Here is a 23,702-nt window from a genome sequence, read left to right as displayed (position 1 = left end):
GTTTAAGGGAGATGGCCTTCCTGTAATTCGGAACTTTCTGAATAACAGGTTTCTGGATAACGGATCCCATACCTGTACTGCTGAAAATGTTGCAAAACAGCAGAAATTTAACAAATTTTCACTTATTTGATGCAACCTAATCTTTTTTGACATGTCTGCAACTTTTTTATTTTACTTTTTCCCAATTCTGGCAGAATTTTTGTCAAAGCAGTTTCATGAAAAAATTCAACAATTACGAAATCTGGATTTTTCCAGTGAATACATACCTGGCAAAAAACTTTGTTCATCCCTATTTAGGAAGAACATTTTTTTATAACATTGTAGAAAGTTTTATTGATGACCATTCTGACTCGATGCAGTATGCTTTATAAAACAAGCATTTAACCAGAGACAGCCTAATGTGTCACACAAATAATATGGTCAGATACTACTCTATGCTATTTATAAAGCTGCTTTGCTCAAAAAAATGTTAAACACTACCCTGCTTGTTTTCTTAAAAGAATTACCCTGGATTAAATCCAATAAAAAAGAATTAAAATAGGGAACAATTATGAGGCACAATATGATGGCACAATATTTTAAACCTTATTTGTAATTCAAAGGAGATTTTAAAACTGTAAATTACTGTATTTATAGTTTTACTCTGTTATATATAATCATATTGTTTTAAGACAATGATGCAAGCATGCATTTAGCATGTAATTGATGTGATTTTGAAGTTTTAATGCCATAGAATATGGTTGTTTGGTTAATGGCAATGTGGTTACCACAATGATTACTACAATTCATGACAGTGTTCTTAGCCACATAGTGTGCTGCCTGCATTTACAGTCTTTGTTTACAGACATTTTCACAATACGCAATAGGAACTCAGGCACTGGATACAAATGCTGTTTGGACATTTTGAGGCAATAACTGAATAAAAGAAGAAGAAACAAATGAATAAACAAATACATTTTGTATTTGAGTAGAGCATTTGGTTAACTTTGAAACACTTTTTTTCATATAAAAAAAATCTTTGAAATAAAATGTATTTCATATATAATTATAATTTTCTGTACACATAAGATCCATAAAGGACCTACTGGAGTTTTTCGGAGACATTTATGAAAAAAAAAATCTTATATGAATACAAAAAAATGAATGACAATATTTATGTATAATCTAATTTATCTGTCATCGGAATCTTTTACATCACACAACCTTTACAGTATCCAGTATGTAAACAACACATAATATATATATATATGTAGAATATTTTCTATAAATAAGCCAATTATGCCATTCCTTGCATAAATAGTAAACTTTTCATATTTTACATTAAAATAATGGATTCTTTAATTCTTTCCTTACCTAATATCACCACAAAAGTTCTCTGTAGAAATATCAGGTTTTTATTTGCATTATCTGTAATCTTGATATTTACATTAAATAAGAAGTGATATTTGAATTGAAATAGTGTTACTGCACAATCACTTACATCTACAACCAAATGCAAAAAATGAGTTGAAGAGTACACACAAATTAAAATGTTTCACCAAAATATTAATTTTGCACTGTAAGACCGATTAATGTCAGCAAAGGCAAAAATGAAAAAAAAAACAAAAAAAACAATTATCTAAACAAACTAAATTATAGTGTATGGTTTTGCCTTAAGAAGTGTGCTTTATTAATATATTTTTAATTTTACATATAATTATATAATGAATACAAAAGTGTTCTTGCGTAACAGTAAAAACTCACAGTATATGATGTCTAAAATCCCTAATTTCTGGGTTTCCCTGTAGATAACATATGCCAGGTATTCATCGATGAAAAAGATTTGTCTTTTTGATTAGGTTAATGAGTTATCTTCCAGCACTGCTATTACTTATTATGAATAATACATAAAAGCTAGCTCTCATTAAATTATTCAGTAACCCTAAGTTAGATGCAATATCCTACATGGCTTCATGGCTAGGGAACAATTGTCTTTTGAAAAAGTAATAAAAGTTTGCTCTATCTTATTCTTCCTCTCTCTTTTTCTGTTCTCTGTAATATTAATTTACTGTAGTTTTCCATTTTTGAACAAATAATATTGTAAAAGTGGAAGATAAGTCAAAACAACCCTTCATCAAAAATGTCCTCCTAAACACATTTCATTGCATATACTTTTGTAGAATTACAGTATTAAAAAAAGCAAGCCATAACTTTATTTAACATTCATTTCCAAATACTGGTAATATAAAAAGACTTATATTTTTTCATGGGTTCACTGAATATTATCTGAACATTGTTTGTTTTTTTAAATAGTAACAGTGGCAAGATTTTTTATCTAAAATGTTGCACAAAATTGAGAATGTAATGAACTGCAATATAAACAAAATATTAACAGTTAAAATTATGCTACATCACCAAAATGTATATTTATGAATGGAATTACTGCCTTTATACAATGTTTATGCTCAGAAATAGATCACCAAATCCTTTTATCTGGTATTATTTAAAGCATACTTCACCTAACTTCTTTTTTTTAATGAAATCTTCCACATCATTTCATGGCACATATTGGTATTATTGGCACAGGTTCAAAAATCACAGTCCAGACCCCAAAAAAATCTCATGGTCAGTCCTTTATTAAATAATTTCTTTTCAGTGGCTGAAAGTTATTTTTTTTCTCTTTTATTTAAAAAAAAATTCTTTAAGGAAAAAAATTACAGTGTCTGTAGGTTAACATATATTTTTTTTTTTTATAAAAATACAGCATTTCTGTCCATACAGTTTTTCATTTTGAGTTCCAATGGTAAACAGAGTAGAAACCTGTGAATTTTACAGGTTTACTAATGGAATCCTGTTGAAGAGAAAAAAAAGATAAATATTAATTATATAATAATATCTTTATGTTTAATACACTATACTTTATAATATACTTTGGCAAATATATAACTGTACAAATGGATATAAATCTGTTACCAAAGTCACCAAAATTGTTACTAGAGAGTTTTAAAATACTACCTGGTTAATTTAGTTCCATTTAATCACATGGCAATGAATAGTTATGATAGCAATGAGCAGTGTAGGGAAAAATCAGAGAAAGCGATTGCAGTAGAGAAAAGAAGTAGATGTCAAGAAAAGAAGTAGATGAAAAGAAGGTGATGTCATTTAATAAGGTGTATATATATATTAATGACACATACTGGCTTGTCACAAGGCATAAACAAGTTAATACTAAATTAGGAACATCAGAAAAGGGGTGCAAATGTAGTGCACATTTAAATCCGCCCTAAATAATTAAATTACTTGTTGGTAATAAAAACATCATTATTTCAAACTAATGTATTAAATATACCAGGAGCGGTATTGAATATTTTGTTTTTTGCTATATAGATGGTATCCTGCTTAAGAGGGGGTTTCTAAATCAGAACTTTTGTTGAGAAACTGAAATTTTTTTTGAAAATCAAACTAAGGAACACTGTTGGAGTCCAAGCAGTTCATCACATCTGTTAAAACTTTACAGACTTTTAGAAAAAAGGTCCTTATAGCTAGGTTTTCTAGTGGACCGACAATATAAATTTAAAAAAAAATATGCAGATCCTACAAAGGGGACATTGGCTAGAGTAGTTGGAAATCGGTTTAAAAAATCTCCTGATATAAAAATTCCATGTGTGTTGAAGTGAGTTGTTGTAACACAGTTCCAGGAAGAGGTCATCATTTTTATGGGATGGCAGTTAAACCCCACACCAATTCTCCAAGATGGTGAGCTCCTGTGTACAACTTTGCAGGCCTGGATTATTAATGTTATTAAGATGCTGAGCCTTCAGGCTGGCATAGTATGTTCAGTATATAAAAAAGCCTTTCCAGTCATATTAATTCTTAGGGGTTAAGTCTCCTTAGGGCTTAAGTCTCCAATTTAAAATCTCAAACCTGTTCCAGCACAGAAAGGAGCTTTTCTGAACCAATAAGCCCCACAAAAATGTTCCTGACAGCAAAAACATCTTAATAAATTTGCTAAAATTCAAAATTCATTAGAATTCTTCATTTAGAATTCTGTAATAATTTAATTATATTATGAGCCAATTCTCTGTTCCCTGCCACAAATGAAGTGCTTAACTGTCCTAGAACCAGCAGCACCTATCTTGTATTTGTTCCATTGCCACTAAACAATCAATCTTTTGTTTTTGCAACCTTCTCCTTTTACATGATTTAATCTGTAACAACTTATTTTTCTGTCCTGCATTCTATAGCTATCAGGATCTAGGAGCATGCATCGGCGAAAAGGCTCTAAAGTACAGAATGAAGACAAGGAGGCAAAAACTTGCTCTTTTGTAGGATCAAGGTCTCAATATCAAAGCATCAGTGGAAAAGCAAACCCAAAAACCGGTAATGGTCAAGTACAGGTGGTTATCAGGTATAGTTGAAAAACAGGTCAAAGTAGAGCACCAGAATATTGGAAACATATGAAGGCCACCAGTAACTGAATGATAAAATCTACAAATTGGAAAGTGAACTGGGCCTTTAAAATGGCTTTGAATTGCTATATTGTCATGGCATAAAGAGCCTGAGTATTGTTGGAGGAGGTTTAGCCGTTCACTACATATTTCATTTGAATTCATGAGATAATTCATTTGACCTCTGCTCCTTTTATGAAGCAAAAATAATTGAAAATTTGTATTTATTTATTTATTTTTATTATGTAAGATGGGTTGCATACCTCTTTAAAGAGGCACTTTTATTATAATGTTGTATTCAACAACAATTTCTGATTCTTTATTATTTGGGGAGGTTTATGAATTATTTAACTTATGTTCTGTAGTTGTTCTGTTTGGAATTTGTCTGTTTTCTGGTTGCTATGGTCTCATTAACCCTATCCACAAGTAGTAGTTTAAATAATAATAAACTGAAATATCTATAGGACTAGTTTAAATAAAAAGATAAGGAACACAAATATTAGTAACAAAACAATTCCTGTCTCCTGACAACCAGACTACTGCTTGGAAAAATATCAATACCTTTAGAGGGAGATGTAATAAAAGAAATTAGCACTAATAAGAATAACAAATTTGCATTTCACATTATAATATTCTTCATTAATCTGTTAATGCATTGCAAATTTTAATTGTGCACTGCACACTTTTAAGGCATACTTGAAGGTGGCATAAACTTTTTAGAGCAATGCCAAGCAGTTCAAGGCTTATAGATGTGGAGTGTTACTGTCTCCAAAAAATTGCTAATATAATATGTAATATTCAGTAAATATTTTAGAAGTCACTGCAACCCAAGTCAATTTTACTAGATGTAAGGCCATTCTGTACAAGCTATTGGACCCATCTCTATACCAGTAGACTTTTTTTCTGTGTTAACATGGCCTTAAGAGGCAAAGTGATTTTCAAATATCATAATATATATGTATATACTTATAGTCTGTATTAATAAAAACATGACTTTATTCAAACATCAATACATATACATTTAAATTCATTATTAAAGCATTTATATATGTTTTCTATATTCTCATGCTATATTATCCAACTGCATGTGCTATATTTAGTTTTTCCTTCCAAGTGACACACTTGTACATGCACAGTCCCCAAAAAAATAAGGTTTCTTTTCATCATCTCTGAAGACTGCGGCAAAGTACATCAAAGGTCATTTTTTTCCCTGTTCACTTTGCATTCTGGAAGTTGAGCCATAAATCAGCTATGACTAGTGCTAAAAATGAAGTGTCCTGGATGACTTTATGAGTGAATAGCAGACAAAAAAGCTCTACGCTATTATTTGGATTAAAGCAGAGCTTGAAATAAGTATTTGAATGTTCTGTTAATCACCGTTTTCCTTTAAAAGCTAAAATCCACAGGATTAAGGCTGCCTTTTATTTATTTTTTTCTGCTGCTTTTGGAATATATGGTTTTAGTTAACTAGTGCTTCCTGACACAAAATGCATTTGTCTGTAGCATTTAATCATGCTTAATGCTAAATGTAATGATTTAGAGTAATAAGCTCTTTTCATGGTTTACTTACCAAGCACTTGGAGTATAAAAACTAATTGTGAGAGGCTGCAGATGCTGAAATCCACTTATTAAGCATTGCAGCTACGGTAGAAGGTGAGAGGCGGCTATTAGGGAAGAACCATGTAGTTTTCGGGAATGCAAGTGTCAAGTGTTTTGGTTCTTCATCAACTGCATTTTGAACAGATATTAAATTTGCTAAAATATGCATAAAAAATGGTGACATTATTGCTTAAATTATGTTCTAATCTATGTAAAGACATTAAAAAGAATATACTCCGTTAAAGCATGCACTTCCATTAACTTTTCCATCTTTAAGTACACATCTGATATCTGGCTAAACAGATATGAGTAACAACGTTGGTAACTTATTACAGCTTTCTTTTGTGTTCTTGTATCTCCTTTATGTGTGAATTTTGATTATTTTCCCAGTGCCACTTTTGAGAATTCCAGCCTTGGTGTGTGTGTGTGTGTGGGGGGGGGGTGAGAGCCAATTATAATAAGAATACTAGATCATCATAAAAATGAAAAGTATTAAAAATGTCAGCACTTAGCATGGCTACAATAATTGGATATTTAGAACTGCCCCTTATTTCCAGGTGATCTTCTTACCGAAACTCTGCTGTCAAATGTAATATCTATCTATGGACAATTATGCCTTTTCTGTGCCAGATAGTCCTGCCTTAGTTTATGCCACAGATACTGCATTTTTAAAAATATAAAAGTATTGCTTTTAAAATTATATTTATCACTGTCAACTATATCAAATTGTCTGTGGGGGTGGGATGAAAGATTTATAAGAGTGATAAACTGTTGAAGCTAAACTTAATTTTTTTGTTAAATAGCAAAACTACTTGAAATATCAGTATGTTTTGAACTAAGGGAGGTACCTAACAATGTCCTTGGTAGTTAGGATATTATTTTTAATTACAACAAAATAATCAATTTAAAAAAGAGAAAAAGTATGTATGACTGAGGTTTGAGGATGAATCCTTTTTCTGCCATTTTTGCTAGTAACATTTTTATTTTCATGGAATACCCTATAAGGATAAAAGATCATCCATTGGGATATTATCACAACCTAGCAGAAAACATTTACTCCAACAAGCTGTGACAATAACAACCAGAATAGGAAAGGTGGGTGATACTGCTGTCTGTCTGGAACAAAAACTGACAACGTTAAGGTTGATTTTAAAGTCCCTTTGACCTACTGGCTTCACTTCTACATGTTGTTCCACCTTAATCTGAAAATCACTCCATTATATACCCTGCCCTTTCCTTAGCAGTTAAGGCTCAACCCCATAAATTTCACCACAGGCTGGGGCAACATTATAGGTTATTTGTAATATGAAGCAGTTGTTCCTTCCATGAAAAGTGCGTTTTACAGCCCAATTTAGCAAACTATGTCATACCATATAACATGGACTACCAGTCCCTATCCTCTTTTGGCTTCCTTAAAACAATAACAATATTATACAGAATTGTTCAGGATTCCTCATATTGAAATGTGGTTAATCTGACCCACAAATATAGAATATATATTGTAATTACACATTAGCAAAAAGGTTAATGAAAAATAACATAATTAAACATGAGTTTATAACTAACGTGTTAGTTTAGAACTAACATCTTTCTCTGTGTCATAGTTCAAATGAGAACTAAAGTGCTATTTCAGTTTTAGGCACATATATAACTGTGGAGTTTAAAAGCAAATAGAATGGTATGAAGGGGCCTAAAATCTTAATCAAAAGGCCAGTTTATTTACTGAAGGCACCATATAGGTAATCTTTTCATACAAGGTCCACATGCTGTAAAAGTAGAAATAAACAAGATTTAAATACTGAAGAACTAGTATTTCTAAACATTAAGGGAAATTAATATGTAGAATTTAATAGTGCTGCAGATCTATTTGACACCTTCAACAATATTGCACATTTTTTACACAATGATTTGACATTTAGGAGAGCTTGGACTTTGGCTAGATGCTTAAATGTTAAATCTTGATATCTAGGTATAATATGCTATGTAGCAGACTTTATAGATATTGTCTAGCTCATCTGTCTTGCTTGACTTTTATATACTTTTATATGCAATTATATACACTTAGGGGGCCATCAACTAACGGTTGGATTTTTTTTCCAATTCAGATATTTTAATCGCTGAAAGTAGCCGGAAAATGTTTTTACTTTTCCGGGATTTACGATGTGACAATATTGCAACAAGTCTGACAGTCCACCATCTAAAACTTGAGATCAACTTGGAAGATGTCGGAGGTAGAGGTTTTCAGATTTTTGACGCTGGTTTTTGTGCAACAATTTGAAAGTTGCACTTTTCATGTGACGTTTCAGTTGAAAAATTCGAAGGTTGTGCAACTTTCCTATGACTTTTTCCGCATGTGTTTTATCATTTCCGATTTTTGCTAACTGCCAGACATTCATGGAAATAAGTTTATTCACATTTTTAAAAATAAAAAAATGAGAAAAGTTAAAGTTTTAGTAAAACTACTAAAAAAAAAGATTTTTAGCCCAAAAAACACAAATTGTGGGGAAAAAGAAACATGACTATAAGTAAATGCCCTCCTTAGATGCTGATTTATAACCAGTGCAGTAATCCATAATAACTAATCAGTTCTTATATTTTTTAACTTGCACTAGCTTTTTCAAATCTACAGTAATTGCTATTGTGGGGAGTGCGTACATCTGTGTAAATTTACAAATAACAGACAACCTAATAAAAAAAGACTGGGGGGGGGCAGATTTATCAACATTTGAATGAAAATTTTTATTGCACTTTCATGGTTTTATGATGAAAAATCTGTGTGGGGAAAAAATGGTGCATTTGAGACTTATTAAGTGCAAAAATGTTATTGATTTAAATGAAACAATTAGGCATCTAAAAGCTGGTAAGTTTATATATAAGTCAGTGGGAGATGTATTTTTTTAAAAGTTTTTGAAAGTTGAAAATTTGCACTCATTGAAAATGACAAGTATAATGGATCTATAAGATTCCAGTTTTTTTCATAAATAGATAATCAAGATTTTCAAATTTTTTTAAGCTTTTAACATTTTTGTCTGATTTTTAAAAAATGTTAAATTCAAAAATTCTAATTTTGATACATCTAAATTTGTACTTTTTTTGTAGTGATCACAACAGAACCAACTCCGGCAAATAATCTATTAATTAATGACTCAAGGTATTTATCGGAAAGTTCACTCCAATACAGCTGCAGAGGTTCCTATAAACAATCTGCACAAATTGGCAGTTTATGCTTGGCCTTTCTACCAAATTCACCCTAAATATTCTGAGTGGGGTTAAAGTCAGGGGATTGCACAGGCCATGTCATCAATTTTAGCTTTCTTCCTTTGTCAAAGTTTTGATAGACTTGGAAATACATTGTATTATTAGCATAATTTTCCTGTTGAATAACAAAGGGTTGTCCAATAACAGAGGGTATGGCATGGTGATGAAGAATATTGTGGCAGTTGCTTTGATCAAAAATCCAGTCATATTTTATAGGTCCCCCGCATTATATCCAACAAACACCCCCAAACCATAACTCCTCCATGATTACACTTTGCTTTAAAACATTGCAAAATGCATTCTTTCAACCAGTCAACATACAAAAGCTTGTTGTAATGACTCCAAAACTTGGATTTATCAATCAATTTACTGTTGAGCCCCCAGCAAAGCTTCTTACTCATTTTGTTGACATGTGACCATTTAACCCTGCTTCCTGAAGTCTTCTTTGCTCTGTTGAAGTGGGCGCTTTTCTATGTGTGTACGCACTCAGCTGTGCCTTGATATGTCTTCTGTTATGCAACAAAATCCCTTTTGTACTTATCATATGATCTTGGTTTGCCAGACCATTTCCAATCAAAGTTCTTCTCTCTTTCTTGATGCTTGCATTTTTAATATTACAAGTTGACATTGAGTTTTACAATGTGCCACCAAGAGACAATTTAAGGGACAATAGTTAAAGTGCTAGCGTGTAGGTGAATACAAACTTGTTGTCTGTTGTACATGCCTAATTGTATTTATCAATACTGATCCATTTCCTTTATAAAATACTATTTATTGGGACAGATTAATCAAAGTATGAGTTCGAATCCCGAAATGTATAAAATTCGGATTAGATACGATAATTTCTGATGCTTGAAAATGTCACAAAGATGCTTACGAAAAAATCGTAGTAGTCACGATAATATCGTATTGGCGATCTGAAAGTCACAAAATTTTCATAACCAAACGATCGTAAATGGTGGGAAAACCTTTCTGACTTTGATCCTTCTGTGCATGTTTTTTGAAGCCTCCCATAGGACTCAATGGCACTCTGCAGCTCCAACCTGACCCAAGGAAAGTCACGATAACAAAGCTTTAATGAATCCGAAACTTTAGTTCTCTGCGCGACAAATACGATTTTGTCTCACAAATTGTCGCCAGGTATGCAAAAAATATGCACAGCATGAATTTGGATTCAATCGTACTTTAATGAATGTTAATGAATCTGCTTAGACTTGATACAAGGGAACTTTTTTATTTAATCACAGATAAGTCCCTATTATTTACATCTTCCTACCACAGATTCCTTTAGGTCTAATTCTAACTATACAAATAATGTACTATAAGACTTTTATGGCGGTAATGAGATACGGCAGTTTTTTGGAGAGCAGTGATAAGAATGTTGAAAGGGGGTGCTGACAAATGGTTTTGCTACAAAGTGACTCACATTTTTTTCACATTTTCAATTAATATTTTATATTTACAGAATATTGTATTATCTTACAGTATATAGATAAATGCATGTACATTTTACAAACTAAAATAATAACTGAAAAATATTTCCTAAAACTACAGCATACCTAGGACTACTGAATTGGACATTAGTTTTAATACCAAATTAACTATGAGATATTTTAAGGTACAAAGATTTATTACCTCTTTTACATGTGCATGATGCTGCAGTACTAGACTGCAGTAGTGAAATTAATTTTAAATAATATTACAATTTTTAAAAACAATCTACTAAAAACTACAGGGCAAGAACTTCCATCTTCCATTGTCTTTTAAAATGGGAGAGTTTCATGTAGTTTAACTTATTTAGGGTAATTTTTATTTACCTGACTGTACTATTCATATATTGTAACAATATTGTGTATAAGACTAGGTATATAAGCAGCACTATATATACATACATATATGCAATCACCAAGCTATTGCTAATCAATTAAGTATGACTTGTTGTACAAAATCATTATTTCATACATTTTTCTATAAAATAAATAATGCAGGGTGACTTAGAGATAGAATTGATTTTTAGGTGTAACTGTAATTCAGCTCAAGCCATGTGCTGCTATGGCACACAATGCTCGCTGTTGTCCAAGTGAAGCTTTTTTTCCCACATGTATGCATTTGTGTATCAGAAAGTTAAACTGCAAAATAGTGATAGCACAACGAGCCCCTGCAATTAGTGAGGGGCCAAAAAGGACACAGGTCAACTTGATCTTTAACAAATATACAAAAATTTGAGTATGATATAACTATTTTGTGCATGCATACAAATTAAGCCCCTAAAAATTAAAAGAAAAAAAAAGATATACATGTATAGGACCCATTATCCAGAATGCTTGGGACCAAAGGTTTTCTGGACAATGGGTCTTTCTGTAATTTGGATCTTCATACCTTGTCTACTAAAAAAAAAACATTAATTCAACCCAATTGGATTGTGTTGCATCCAATAAGGATTAATGATATCTTAGTTAGGATCAAGTATAAGGTACTGTTTTATTTTTCCAGATAAAAAGGAATTCAATTTTAGAAATCTTAAGGATTTGATTTAAATGGAGTCTATGGGAGATAGGCTTTCCATAATCTGGTTCTTTCTGGATAACGGGTTTCCGAATAATGGATCTCATACCTGTATGTATATAAATATATACACACATGGATGAGTTCAAAAGACAGGGTCATAAAAGCACCATTTATCCTCCACTTAATAGAGTTTGGACACCATATACTGTATTGTAATAAATGCATGTATATGACCAAAGAGGTCCAGAAAGAGTATGGGGTGATAAACTAGAGGAAAAAAAGAAACATTATTTATTTCTGCTTAAAATATGGGATAGTTTATGATATTTTTAATAAACTTCTTATAGCTAAGTGGTTAACAGATCACAATTTGTAAATGTAATCACAATTTGTTTAATTTATTCACATGAAGGCAGCAGCCTTTTTGGAATATGTTGTTTATCATCCTCTAAATAACATCTGCAAATGTTACATTTTGAGGGCACAGGGTATTGTTGTTTTCATTCTTATTCATCATGTCATTAATATGATCATGAGAACAATAAATATAATACAATTTAACTACCAACAACTAATTATACTGGATTATCATGCTAGGAAGACAAGGTGGGAGAGGAAATGGAAAAATAAATTAATAAATAATATAAAACTTGTATTCTGCTATATAAATGTTAACAGTATGTACACATTTTTTAAATTGAAAAATATATACAGGTATGGGACCTGTTATCCAGAATTCTCGGGACCTGGGCTTTTCTGGATAAGGGGTCCTTCCGTAGTTCGTATCTCCTACCTTAAGTCTCTTAAAAAATTAATTAAACGTTAATTAAACCCAATAGGATTGTTTTGGCTTCAAGAAGGAGTCTATGGGAGATGGAATTTCCATAATTCAGAACTTTCTGGATAATGAGTTTCCAGATAAGTGGCCCGATACCTGTAATAATTTAAATACAACCCAGTAGAAACCTAGTTTAAGAAAATTACAAGCGATCATATATTGCGTTTTACAATATATTTTACTCTATAGTCCTACAATATTCGAATAAGGTTGCTGAGTTGGGAAACTAAGAAATACAGCCTATTAGCTAAATTAAATGTATTATATTACAATTATTATTTTTTTTTGTTTGTTTCCGATATTATCCCCAAATATCAAATCACTTAAAATCAATTAATTTAAAAACATGGTACAACATATTTTCAAAACATTGCAATAGACTATATTTTATTTTACAATTATAAATTAAATCTCTTGAATAGAAAGTTATTTAATTAACACATAGCATGCATTTGTTCATGATTGTACAAAAAGAAATCCTATGCAAAGAAATTTTTGAAAATGTGGTGCAATATATGGGGTAAATGAAAGATTTTCTTAAGAGTGGTACGTACCAGGAAATAGAAACATGGCGTCTGCCCTGCCCTCAGGAAGAAAAACAGACTTCAGCCAGTCAGCAGGAGATTTCAAACCATTTCTCAGATACAAAGGCCACGGGTATTAGATGCCGATCAGAAGAAGTGGGTCTGCAGCGAGCAGAAAAAAAGGCTTGCGCGTGCTTGTATTTAATACATAAAAAGCAAGCCTAACTAGGCCTGCTGCAAAAATAGATTTTTTTCTTAGACTTAAAAAATCTGCTGTAAAATGATGCTGTATTGGAATGTTGGCCTCTCTTTGCATAGAAAAGTAATGTAGTCTTTATAAAATGTGCAATAAAATTAAATGTAGTGAGTTTGGAAATGTTTTAATAAATCTAGCCTATAATTCAGTTGAGGATGCTGTTGCTGATGAGTTATTTAGTACCATATAATATTATATATGAATACACCTATTTCTTTATATGTTCATTCAAAATAAGATTGATTTTAGTTCCAAGTCTACACAAGTCTACAGATTTTCATTCAAAAATAAGAATGAAGAGTAAGGGAAGTAAAATGTTTATAGAAGATGTTACATGTATTTAATTCTAAGCTATGTACCCTTTTAAATAAGGAGAACAATTGTGAAATAGAGGTAATACTATTTTTGATACTGAGAATATTTAGCCTCGTTTTTGCTTAAAAGTTGGATGCCAAACTAGAAAATCTATTATAAAATATATAGAAACATTATCATTAGCCATTTTGTTTGTTGTATTTAGGTAATGATGACCAAATTTGCCAGACATGGATTCATGTCAAAATTCAGCATTTTGCCATTGGCTTCTTTTTTTCTGCCACAAAAATTCATGCATCAAAAATTTACAGAGCAAGGAAAAAGTCACAGTCCTACTAAATAAGTTGCGGTTACAGCAAAAAATAAAGTGACACGCATCAAAAAAATCATGCGGTATCAGCAACAGTTTCTCAAATCAAATTTTGGTGAAGCAAAATGGGACAGATTCGCTCATCACAAGTGATATGGGAAATAATTCACCAGGCATGGATTCATGGGGAATTTCCAAGTTTCACCATTGGTGGATTATTTCACGAAATGGGCATCAAAATTTGCTGCACACCAAAAAAATTGCCGCCCGCAGAAAAAAAATGATCATGTGCGTAAAAAAAATGGGGACTTATCTGTGATTCAATAAAAAAAGGTTCCTCGTATCAAGTCATGCAGACATATATAGTATTTTATAAAGGACATTTTTGCTGTTTCATGAATCTTTTCAAAGATTCTCACATTTTCCAGGGAAAGGTAATCGGGCCAGATTCACTCATGGCTACTCATCACTACTCATCACTATATTTAGGTGATGGGTGCATGAATTTATTCTGTATTAGAAACCAAACTTATTAACAAAACTGAATTATAGAAACTAAGAATAAAGAAATAAAAATGAAGTGGCTTGCAAAGTTATTTAATGCATTTCTACTCTGGATTTTATAGTACATTTTATCATGCTTAATAGATTCAAATGAGTACTAATCTCTATTACCCAATGTGTAACACCTAATGCAAGTACTAAGTACAGAGAATCTTGCACCTGGACACATGTTGTATGTGTTTGTGTCTTACATGTCAAACAGGTGCAACCAGCCTGTACCAGAGCACAAGTATATCATAAATTATTTAGTGCAGCATTATATCTTGCTGTGATTTGGTTCTGAAGAGTGCATTTTATAATCAATTAATTATATGCAGATGTTTAGCTTGTTTTCTAAATAATACCATCAATATTATATAAATAGGATGAACAACACTTTTCTTCACATATTAATCTATTTTGAGGCCAATGCTTCCCACAAAGCATCACTTTAAAGTCAAATAAAAAGCAATGAACCCTTTACAACTTAGACATGCACACCGATGAGTAAAATAACTGATGCCAACATACAATCCCCAACAAGATGCAAACGTGCTATTTAATGAAAAATAAAGTTCTAAAAAAATTAAATTAATTAAATTACCCAGTTTGAACTACTGGGGAACATTTTTAATATAATAAATTAAAATGTGTGAAATGGTTTGAAAATTCTTGCCAATTACAACTGTTTGTGCAGTCAATTTCAATCTTAAAACCAATATTACCAGGGTCTAGTCAACGGAAAATCTTAAAGCTAAACCTTACAATTAAGGGCTTATTTAGAGCAAAAACTTCAACTTCAAAATCACCCCTGCAGGACATGTAATCTTTCATTTTCAGCTGTAAAATCGATTGGTGTATGTATGTTAGTATAACAGGAGTCATGATACAGCTGTGGAGCTAAAGATGTACCCTATTATAAAAAGCCAGTATAATTCTATATACATGTTTCACACCTAAAAATGATTCACTGGACAATATTACAAACTATTAACTATAAAGCAAAGTAAATTATTATTTTAAACACATATTAACCCTTTTTATAGTGCTTCTTGGTAATCAAAATCTAAATACACTGATCTATTAAGATATGAGTTTTACAGGAAATGTTATTACTTCTTTGGATATGATTTAAAGACTGCTTGAAGATATAATCTGGTTATAAAAGGAGACTATTCTTATTCTTCATTCCGTAATTCTCCTCCCAGACCCCTGTTGCTAGTCATAGCTATGTATTATAGTCCTTTCACAATATCTGTAGATTTGGTCTATCACATTAGTTCTTAACTTCGTCATACCAAGGCTGGGCTTGGTCAAAAAAAGTAAATCACTGGCAAATTAAATTTTGAATGATAGTTATCTAAAATAATGCCTTGATTGTGCAGAATAGATAATCACAGCAACTGGAATGGAATGATTGGGTACTTAAGTGCTATGTATAGAAGGAGCAGTAGAACTGCCATGTATGGGAGATTATAAATAATGCTTCAGTTTTATAAATAATATACATTTTCCTGTACTATTTCCACAAATTTACTGGATAGTAAATGTTCTGTGAACCTACATTTTCCCATGCAAGTACAAAATCTCTCAAATGTATACATTTTATCATTTCTTGTTTACAATATACCTCGTTGATGAAAAAAAATAAATAACATTTGAAAAGCCCACGTATATTGTTTGTGAGATGCCTATGTTTGAAGGATTAATAATTTTATAATGTATGTGTTTTTCAAAGGTTTTAATTTAGAGAAAAATAAGGATTTTTTTTGTAATGAAACTTTCATAATGAAATATTAACTTACATTATCAGCCTTTGACCTTGTGCCTTTATATGATCATGGAAATCATAGATGACTTAATATTTGCTTAGATTTTACAATAGGGGTTACATTATTCACTACATATATATTCACACACATGTGTTTCTTTCTTAAAATACTGTTTGCTTTCTCTTCATTTTCTTATAGACTACAGATGTCTTATAAATATTCAGTGTGGTGTATAATAGGGCTTAAAATAATGCTTATCCAAGTCATACTTATATGCAATACCATTTACCAAGAAAATGATTGTGTACGGAGGTGACCTAATATATACAACTCAATACTCAACAAAAATTGTGTAACGTTTAAGTGCAAATATGAGACTGAAAAACATGACTAACCTAATAATACATTAGTTAATTACATTAACTAATTAATTAATTAATTAGTTAATTGCATAATTAATACACTTATCAGGACAAAGTATTTTAGCAAAATTATCATATCACCATTTTGCATATTGTTCTGTCTATACAACAGTTACCATAACACATAAGACCGATGAGGTATAATTTTAAAACACACAGACAAATATACACATGCTCTTGACAAACTATCTTGTTACGTGATTATGAGTTACTGATACAACTCTGTCCTTACTAGAGCCCCCATTACTAAACTGTCAACCAACAAGTCATTGCTAAAGGCTTAGATGCAGATTTTTGACATTTTTTTGTGTCTTAAAAATGTAAGTATTCAAAATCTCTCTTACAAATACAGGCTCAAAAAATACCTCACAGCCTTTATATTTTATTTCATTTTTTATCTCTCAGTTTTTAAGATGTTTTCATGGGAAATATTACTATATTTTGTTTAGTACAGGTATGAAACTTATTATCCAGAATGCTTAGGACTTAGGCTCTTCTGGATAAGGGATCTCCATACCTTAAATCTACTAAAAAATAATTTAAACATTGATTAACCCCAAAAGGATTATCTTGCTTTTTTTTAATGATATCTTAGGTGGGATCAAGTACAATTACAGAGAAAAAGGGGATTGTTTTTATAAATTTGAATGATTAAATTATGGGAGATATTATGTATCCCATAACTAAATAATACAAAATCAGTTTCAGTCTCACTGATTAAGAAATATAATATGCTATAGTGTATGCTTGTAAGCACATTAAATTGCATTATATCCAAATTAGGGTGCAGTTGTCACTGTAGAAGATTGTATTTCATATAAAAATCAGTCTTCTTTATGATTAAAGTTCAGTAATAATTGCTGTTATTTTTAAACATCACTAAGATGCTACATTATCAAGTAGTAATATATATTTTCCTGGGAAGCTTTTGAATTTTCCGTTGAATAGATCCAGTTGTTAAACAGTTTCATGTGTAGATCTGATATGTATCGTAATCAGCGTAGTCTTAATTTGTGAAAAATGCAACAGATGGACTTGTATGCCATTTTGCACTTCAAGAAGACCAGGAAAGCCATATTTCATATTTCTTAAAAACAAAAGTATGTAGACATGTTTATGTAGACATAAACTATGAAAAATAATTTTTACAATAGTGTGTATCACTTTATCTTGATCAACAAATAGAACATCCAATTCCCTTAGTGGAACTTGTTGTTTTATTAATTCTTAAATAATTACTTCTTATGCACAAGTATAGTTTTATATAAGACCATGTTCAGTGATAAATACAGTTCTAGGTAAACAGCAACCAATGCTTGCAGTGTTTATATTTCTGATTGCTAAATCAGTTTTAAGAGGGGTAGCTTACCATAAAATTATTCTAAGACAATTTGTAACTACTTTTTATTTTTTAAAATTATCTTAACAACCAAGAAGCAGTTCAGAAGTTAGAATGGGAAATGAATAAAAGAGGGACTGAAAAGAAATCAATTCAAAATAAGAATAACAATATAATTAAAACCTCATAGTCCATGTGTGTTTGGTGTCAGAAGCCTCAACAACCAGGTAGCTTTTTCAGTTGCAGGCTGGAAATAGGCAGAATAAGAGTGCTAATAATTCCAAAAGCATGCAAAATAAATAACAAAGACCATACGAAAAATTTAGTTTACATCATTCTATTACTTTTTAAAGTTATTTTAACTTTTAAATGTTATAGCTTGAGAGCAAGCAATGTATTAATGTTCTTTTATACAACAATCTACCGAATAGTACATAATACTGACAACAGCTCCATCAAAATGTATTGTTTGCATCAAACATGAATAAAGTATATATTTTTAAATATTGTTTTTCTTGGAGCTCTAATATAGCAATTGTCGCTTCCACCAAGTTAGAATACAGACTAGAAAAACACAAATAAGTTTAACCTAGATAAATGTAGGGACCTCCATATCAGATATTACTCCTACAGAATAAATTCAGTAGAAAAGATAGAAAGAATATATAAACACAATCTTAATAATGACAGATTCATAAACTTGACAGACACCAAAGCCCATTATTTTATCTTGAAGTTCATTCCTGAATAGTAAGTAAGCAGGGTTTCTTAGAATATCCCCCCAAAAATACACAAAATATGTAGTCACTTTTAGATTATCAGGATCATTCAAAAGTGTGCCAAAATAGTTTTACTCAATGGGATTGCTACAGAATTTAACTACTGCAATGGCTTCCTTAGGGACCAGAAGTAAAAATTTTGGGGTATTGATAAGGACCTAATACAAAACATTAGCTCTGGAAATCTAATTGGAAAAATGTATAAATATATCAAAATATAGCATCCATAACAAGCATTGCACTAATAAAAAAAACAAAGCAGAGTGTTTTTGAAATTTAAGGAGTGAATCAATAATTCTCAGATACATATATTATAAAAATGGATCACACATTCTGAACAGATTATTTTTAAAGCTATTTGAAGGAACAAAGGGAGTTAGTTGTTGCACAGTATTTCAACAAATCCTTTAATAGAGAATTATTGCTCTTTGGAAGTGGTCATATTAGTATGTAGACCTGCAATTCCTGTCTTCTTTTTAGGTTCCTGATGGACTTTATTAGGTATAAATCTTTGTTCCATTCAAGTTTCTATAATACTGTTTGAGCTTCTAGTATTTTAAAGGGAAAGACAATCCCTAAACATCTCATGAGGTTTATCCATGGATATACTACTCACACAAATTCTATTTCCTTTAAAAGTGGAATTAATTTACAACATGTTAATTCCTTATAAATCAATAAGTAAATAAAAGTAATCTGCATTAATTTAAAAACAACACAGGTAGATACATTCTTAAAGTGGTATCCCAGTAGTCACTTATCTTCAGTTTTGACATTCAAGTAAAAATATGGGCTGAGTAGGATTATGTTCTGTTTTACATTTCTGGAGCAATCCTCTGGATTTAAGAAATGCTGGATAGAATATATAAGCCAAGGTTGGCAACTGATATATGTCATTTTTGCAAAATCTATATATAATTTAAAACTCTGTTGCGGATATGATTTATTTGGTTTATCAGAAGTCACTATGATGTTTTTACTAAAATATGTGCTAAACTGTCCCAATAAAGTTATCAGCATCCAGTCAGTAATTATTTTTGTTTGTCTATAGCTATATAGAACCAGAAATCTGTTGCTTGTTATGTGTAACCGGACTGTGGCAATTCTGCTCCACTGTTACTATATTATCACTAATAACTATTTCACAGAATAATGGTCAAACAAAGACTTTGGGTTCACATTGAGAGCTCAGTGTAATGTAATTATATATTTCTTTATCATTCCTATCTTTTATGATATCAAGCAAATGTTTGTAAAAATTCTTACAAAGCATAGATTTACTTCATGAGTGTATGATACTTTGTAAGTGATGTAGTCCTTTTACATGCAGATTTAAGTATTACTGTTTATGTGGTTTAGCACTGAGAGAAATGTTTTTCCTAACTAAGCTAGCGTGAATTAATATTGGTGGAAAAACTGCCCTAGTCGGTTTATTTTGTCTTTAAATAATTTTTAGTAGATTTATTGTATGGTGACCCAAATTACAGAAAGAACCCATATCTGGGAAAACCCCAGGCCCTAAGCATTCTGGTTAAAAGGTTCTATACCTGTAATAAACCTAGAAAAGTGAAAAGCATACAGGATATACTGTATTTTTCATTACATTTGAAGAAAACAAACTTGGTCAATTTTGCTCTCGCTCTTTCAACCATTTCTAAACTGCATCTCATTAGATATGTAAGTGCTTTCTACATGCCACAATGAAAGACATTTTACTTAAACCTTATTTTACCTCTAAGGAAAACAAAATTGTTAACAAAGCTCATAGAAAGCACAGTCCCTCATGTATACATAGCCCATATGGAGAACTTGATAAAACACAAAATGCAAGTCTCTATATGTCTACATTCCCTAGAGCAGTAGTGATACCATTCTTAATACAATTAATTAATACAGTTTCATCTGTGAGAATATACTATGACTTCTGTCAGTTTTTGGCTGATGACATTATTATTTTGTACATCTTTTTCTCCATCTTACTTAGAAGTATGATACGGAGTGAAAAATACTTCCAACTTTGAACTATAGAAATTTTAGTTAAAGACTGTTCACTTAAAGAAAACTGTATGTTCTGAATCAAAATCCCAAGTTATATATATATTTATAACTCTCTTAGAGCAGATCTTTCTTTTAATTTATTTTATTTACAATATATTCAATGTTAATAAATATAAGACATCAACAAAGCATGCAAAAATGAATCCAATGAAGATATTAGAGAAGTAAGAATAAATCCAATCAATATGTAGACAGTATAAGAAAATAGTAAGAAAGGGTAGGATCCTTAGTATCATAGCACAGTGAGAGAAATGGTGGGTGGGCGAGCAGGGGGAAAAGCAAATATTTTTTATCTGTCTACACAACTAAGAAACCAGCTAATGAAGGCTTCTTTTTTAATAGAACCAATTCTAAATATATAATTATTAATGAATGGGTGACCCAAAGAAAACAAGGCTCAAGATAAATGAAGGAGAAGACAACATTCATCTCAGGGTAGTAAAAGAGCTTAGCTTTGTGATTACCAAACTGCTTTAGTTTATTTTCTAGACAGATTGGCAAATTGCTAATGTGTTGCCATTATTAAAAATGGGGTTTCCACTCTCAGCCTGAAAACTATAAGCCTGTTAATAGTGATGAGTGAATCTGTCTTGTTTTGCTTCACCAAAAATTCTCGAAATGGTGAAAATGTGCAAAATGCATTAAAGTCAATGAGTTTTTTTGCTGAGACTTTTTCCATATTGTGCATCTTTTTTGGTGGCCAATGAGTGTGTATGGGCATTTTTTTTATAATGGAACCTGGCAGAAAAATTTGCTCATCCCTAATGTTACAAAATTGGTACAAAAGCTTTTGGAAGGGTAAATAAGGGATAAACTACTTGAATACATTGTAAATGAGAATACTAAGGGGCAGATTTATCAAAACATGAGTTTGAATCTCGAATGGGAAAAATTCGGATTGGAAACGAAAATTTCTGAAGATCGCAAATATCACGAAAATGCTTACGAAAAAATCGTATTAGTCACGATAATATCATATTGGTGATCCGAAAGTCACGGAATTTTCATACTGAACCATTGCAAACAGCGGCAGAGCCTTTCCAAATTTTTTCGTGTGGGCGCGCAAAAAAATTGCCGAGTATACGCTTGGAGCGTTCGCATGAACGCTCCGAGCATTCAGGTCTTTGTAAATCTCCCCCTAAAAGTTTGTGCCAGCATAGTTGCCCGACAAATATAATTGCCTGCTATAAGGAAGTAAGCAGCAATCTAGACATTGGGGTTCAGGAGGTTGTGACCTATTTAGGTTTTTTCAAACTATTTGATACAGTGCCACACAGTAGGTTACTAATTCCATGCAGGATGTTGCAACTATGCAGAAACATATTACTAAATTGGAGAACTGAGCAGCAAATCGGCAAATGATTTGATAAAAGCAAGGTAATCAACTTTGATAGAAATAACATAAATATGAGTTATACACTAAATGATAGTATGGTGGGGACTCTTTAATTCATAAGAAAATATACCTCTAGACAGTATTACTTACTGGTTACTTAAGCAAATAAAGTACTATCTTGCATAAAAAAGGGCATTAATTCAAGGGAGTGCAAAGATATACAACTAAACTGGTAAAAGGAATGAAACACTTAAACTATGATGTTTGGATTATAAGTGCATTAGAGGGTGTTAACAGGCAGATAGTGGGGGTCTTTTTTCACATTTAAAAATATAATATTTAATTTATGCATGTCATGCTGCCAAAACACAGGCATAGTAAATACATATACCACCACAATACGTATACTGCACATTACTGGATATTGCTATGAAGATATCAATATATATCTGGGATACCTCAACTGTATATGAACAATAAATACAATTTATTTCTGCATAATTCATAAAATGTATTTCTGCCCTGCTCTGTAAATTGCATGCAGTTGAGCTTCAAAATCCTGCAATTTTATCAAACTCGGATATTCAATAAAAAAAATTACTAAACCCTCTCTTTCATCTCTTTTTAAGCAACTGTTGTTTATGAATAATAAAATATGCAGTGGATTATGTGCCAAATAATTGGTTCTCCTTGAGAGGCATAATAGCAATTGTCACCATAAAATTAAGAGAATATTTAAGGCTAACCTTGTTCAATTACAGAGATGCTCTAATGTCCTATTTGTTGATCAAGAAAGTGAAGTAACAAAGTTTACTTTGGCAACAGAGTATGTATACTGTAGAAACAATGTTGTATTTATATTGGTAATGCACTCTACCAACAGAATCACAATAAAAATTCAAGTTCTAAGTGTATCTTATATGAACAATTAAATAATTATATGTGTGCTCCTACTGTACATAGGTTTTAATCATGTAGACACATTCATTCATAAAGTAGTTGTTGCAAATGGAAGCAGGTGAAATTAACAGATATCACATATGAAAATATAAAAGATATTATAAACATACTCTTTGTTTACAATATAAAAAGTTAGTTAAATATATTGAAGTACAAGTTTAGTGAATAAATCTTTTTAAAATTTCCTGTTTCTTCCCTGTCATTTTACCATTTTAGTCTACTGACTGGGTATTTTAAAAATGGGAAAAAAATAAAAACCACTAATAATATCTAATAATATTAACATTGTTTTTGCTTACATTTGTTTTCAGCATATGTAAACTTTTTTAAAAAAGGAAAAACCTGCCACTTTTAAGGAGGTCTTTAAAAATATATTGAGCACATATTTAGATTTCACAATATAGCATCTGTCAAAAAATGTTTTATTCCATGTACAACGTATGACTTCTATTACATTC

General features: G+C 31.2%; 1 protein-coding gene across 4 annotated transcripts in view; it reads right to left on the bottom strand.

Annotated features, from left to right (window-relative positions):
- Positions 1–1,374: 1,374 nt before the first annotated feature.
- The window catches only part of ajap1 (adherens junctions associated protein 1), a 129,443-nt gene continuing 107,115 nt past the window's right edge, over positions 1,375–23,702 (bottom strand). For 2 of the 4 annotated variants that reach the window (XM_031905176.1, XM_031905175.1), the window contains 2 exons: positions 13,185–13,316; positions 1,375–2,830 (listed from right to left, as the gene is read on the bottom strand). In XM_031905176.1, the coding sequence (XP_031761036.1) occupies positions 13,244–13,316 (73 nt within the window). In that variant the 3' untranslated portion in view covers positions 1,375–2,830; positions 13,185–13,243. 4 annotated transcript variants of the gene reach the window in all.

This window comes from Xenopus tropicalis, chromosome 7 (genome assembly GCF_000004195.4).
Source record: "Xenopus tropicalis strain Nigerian chromosome 7, UCB_Xtro_10.0, whole genome shotgun sequence".
Taxonomy (NCBI): domain Eukaryota; kingdom Metazoa; phylum Chordata; class Amphibia; order Anura; family Pipidae; genus Xenopus; species Xenopus tropicalis.
This window is presented reverse-complemented; position numbering and strand designations above follow the sequence as displayed.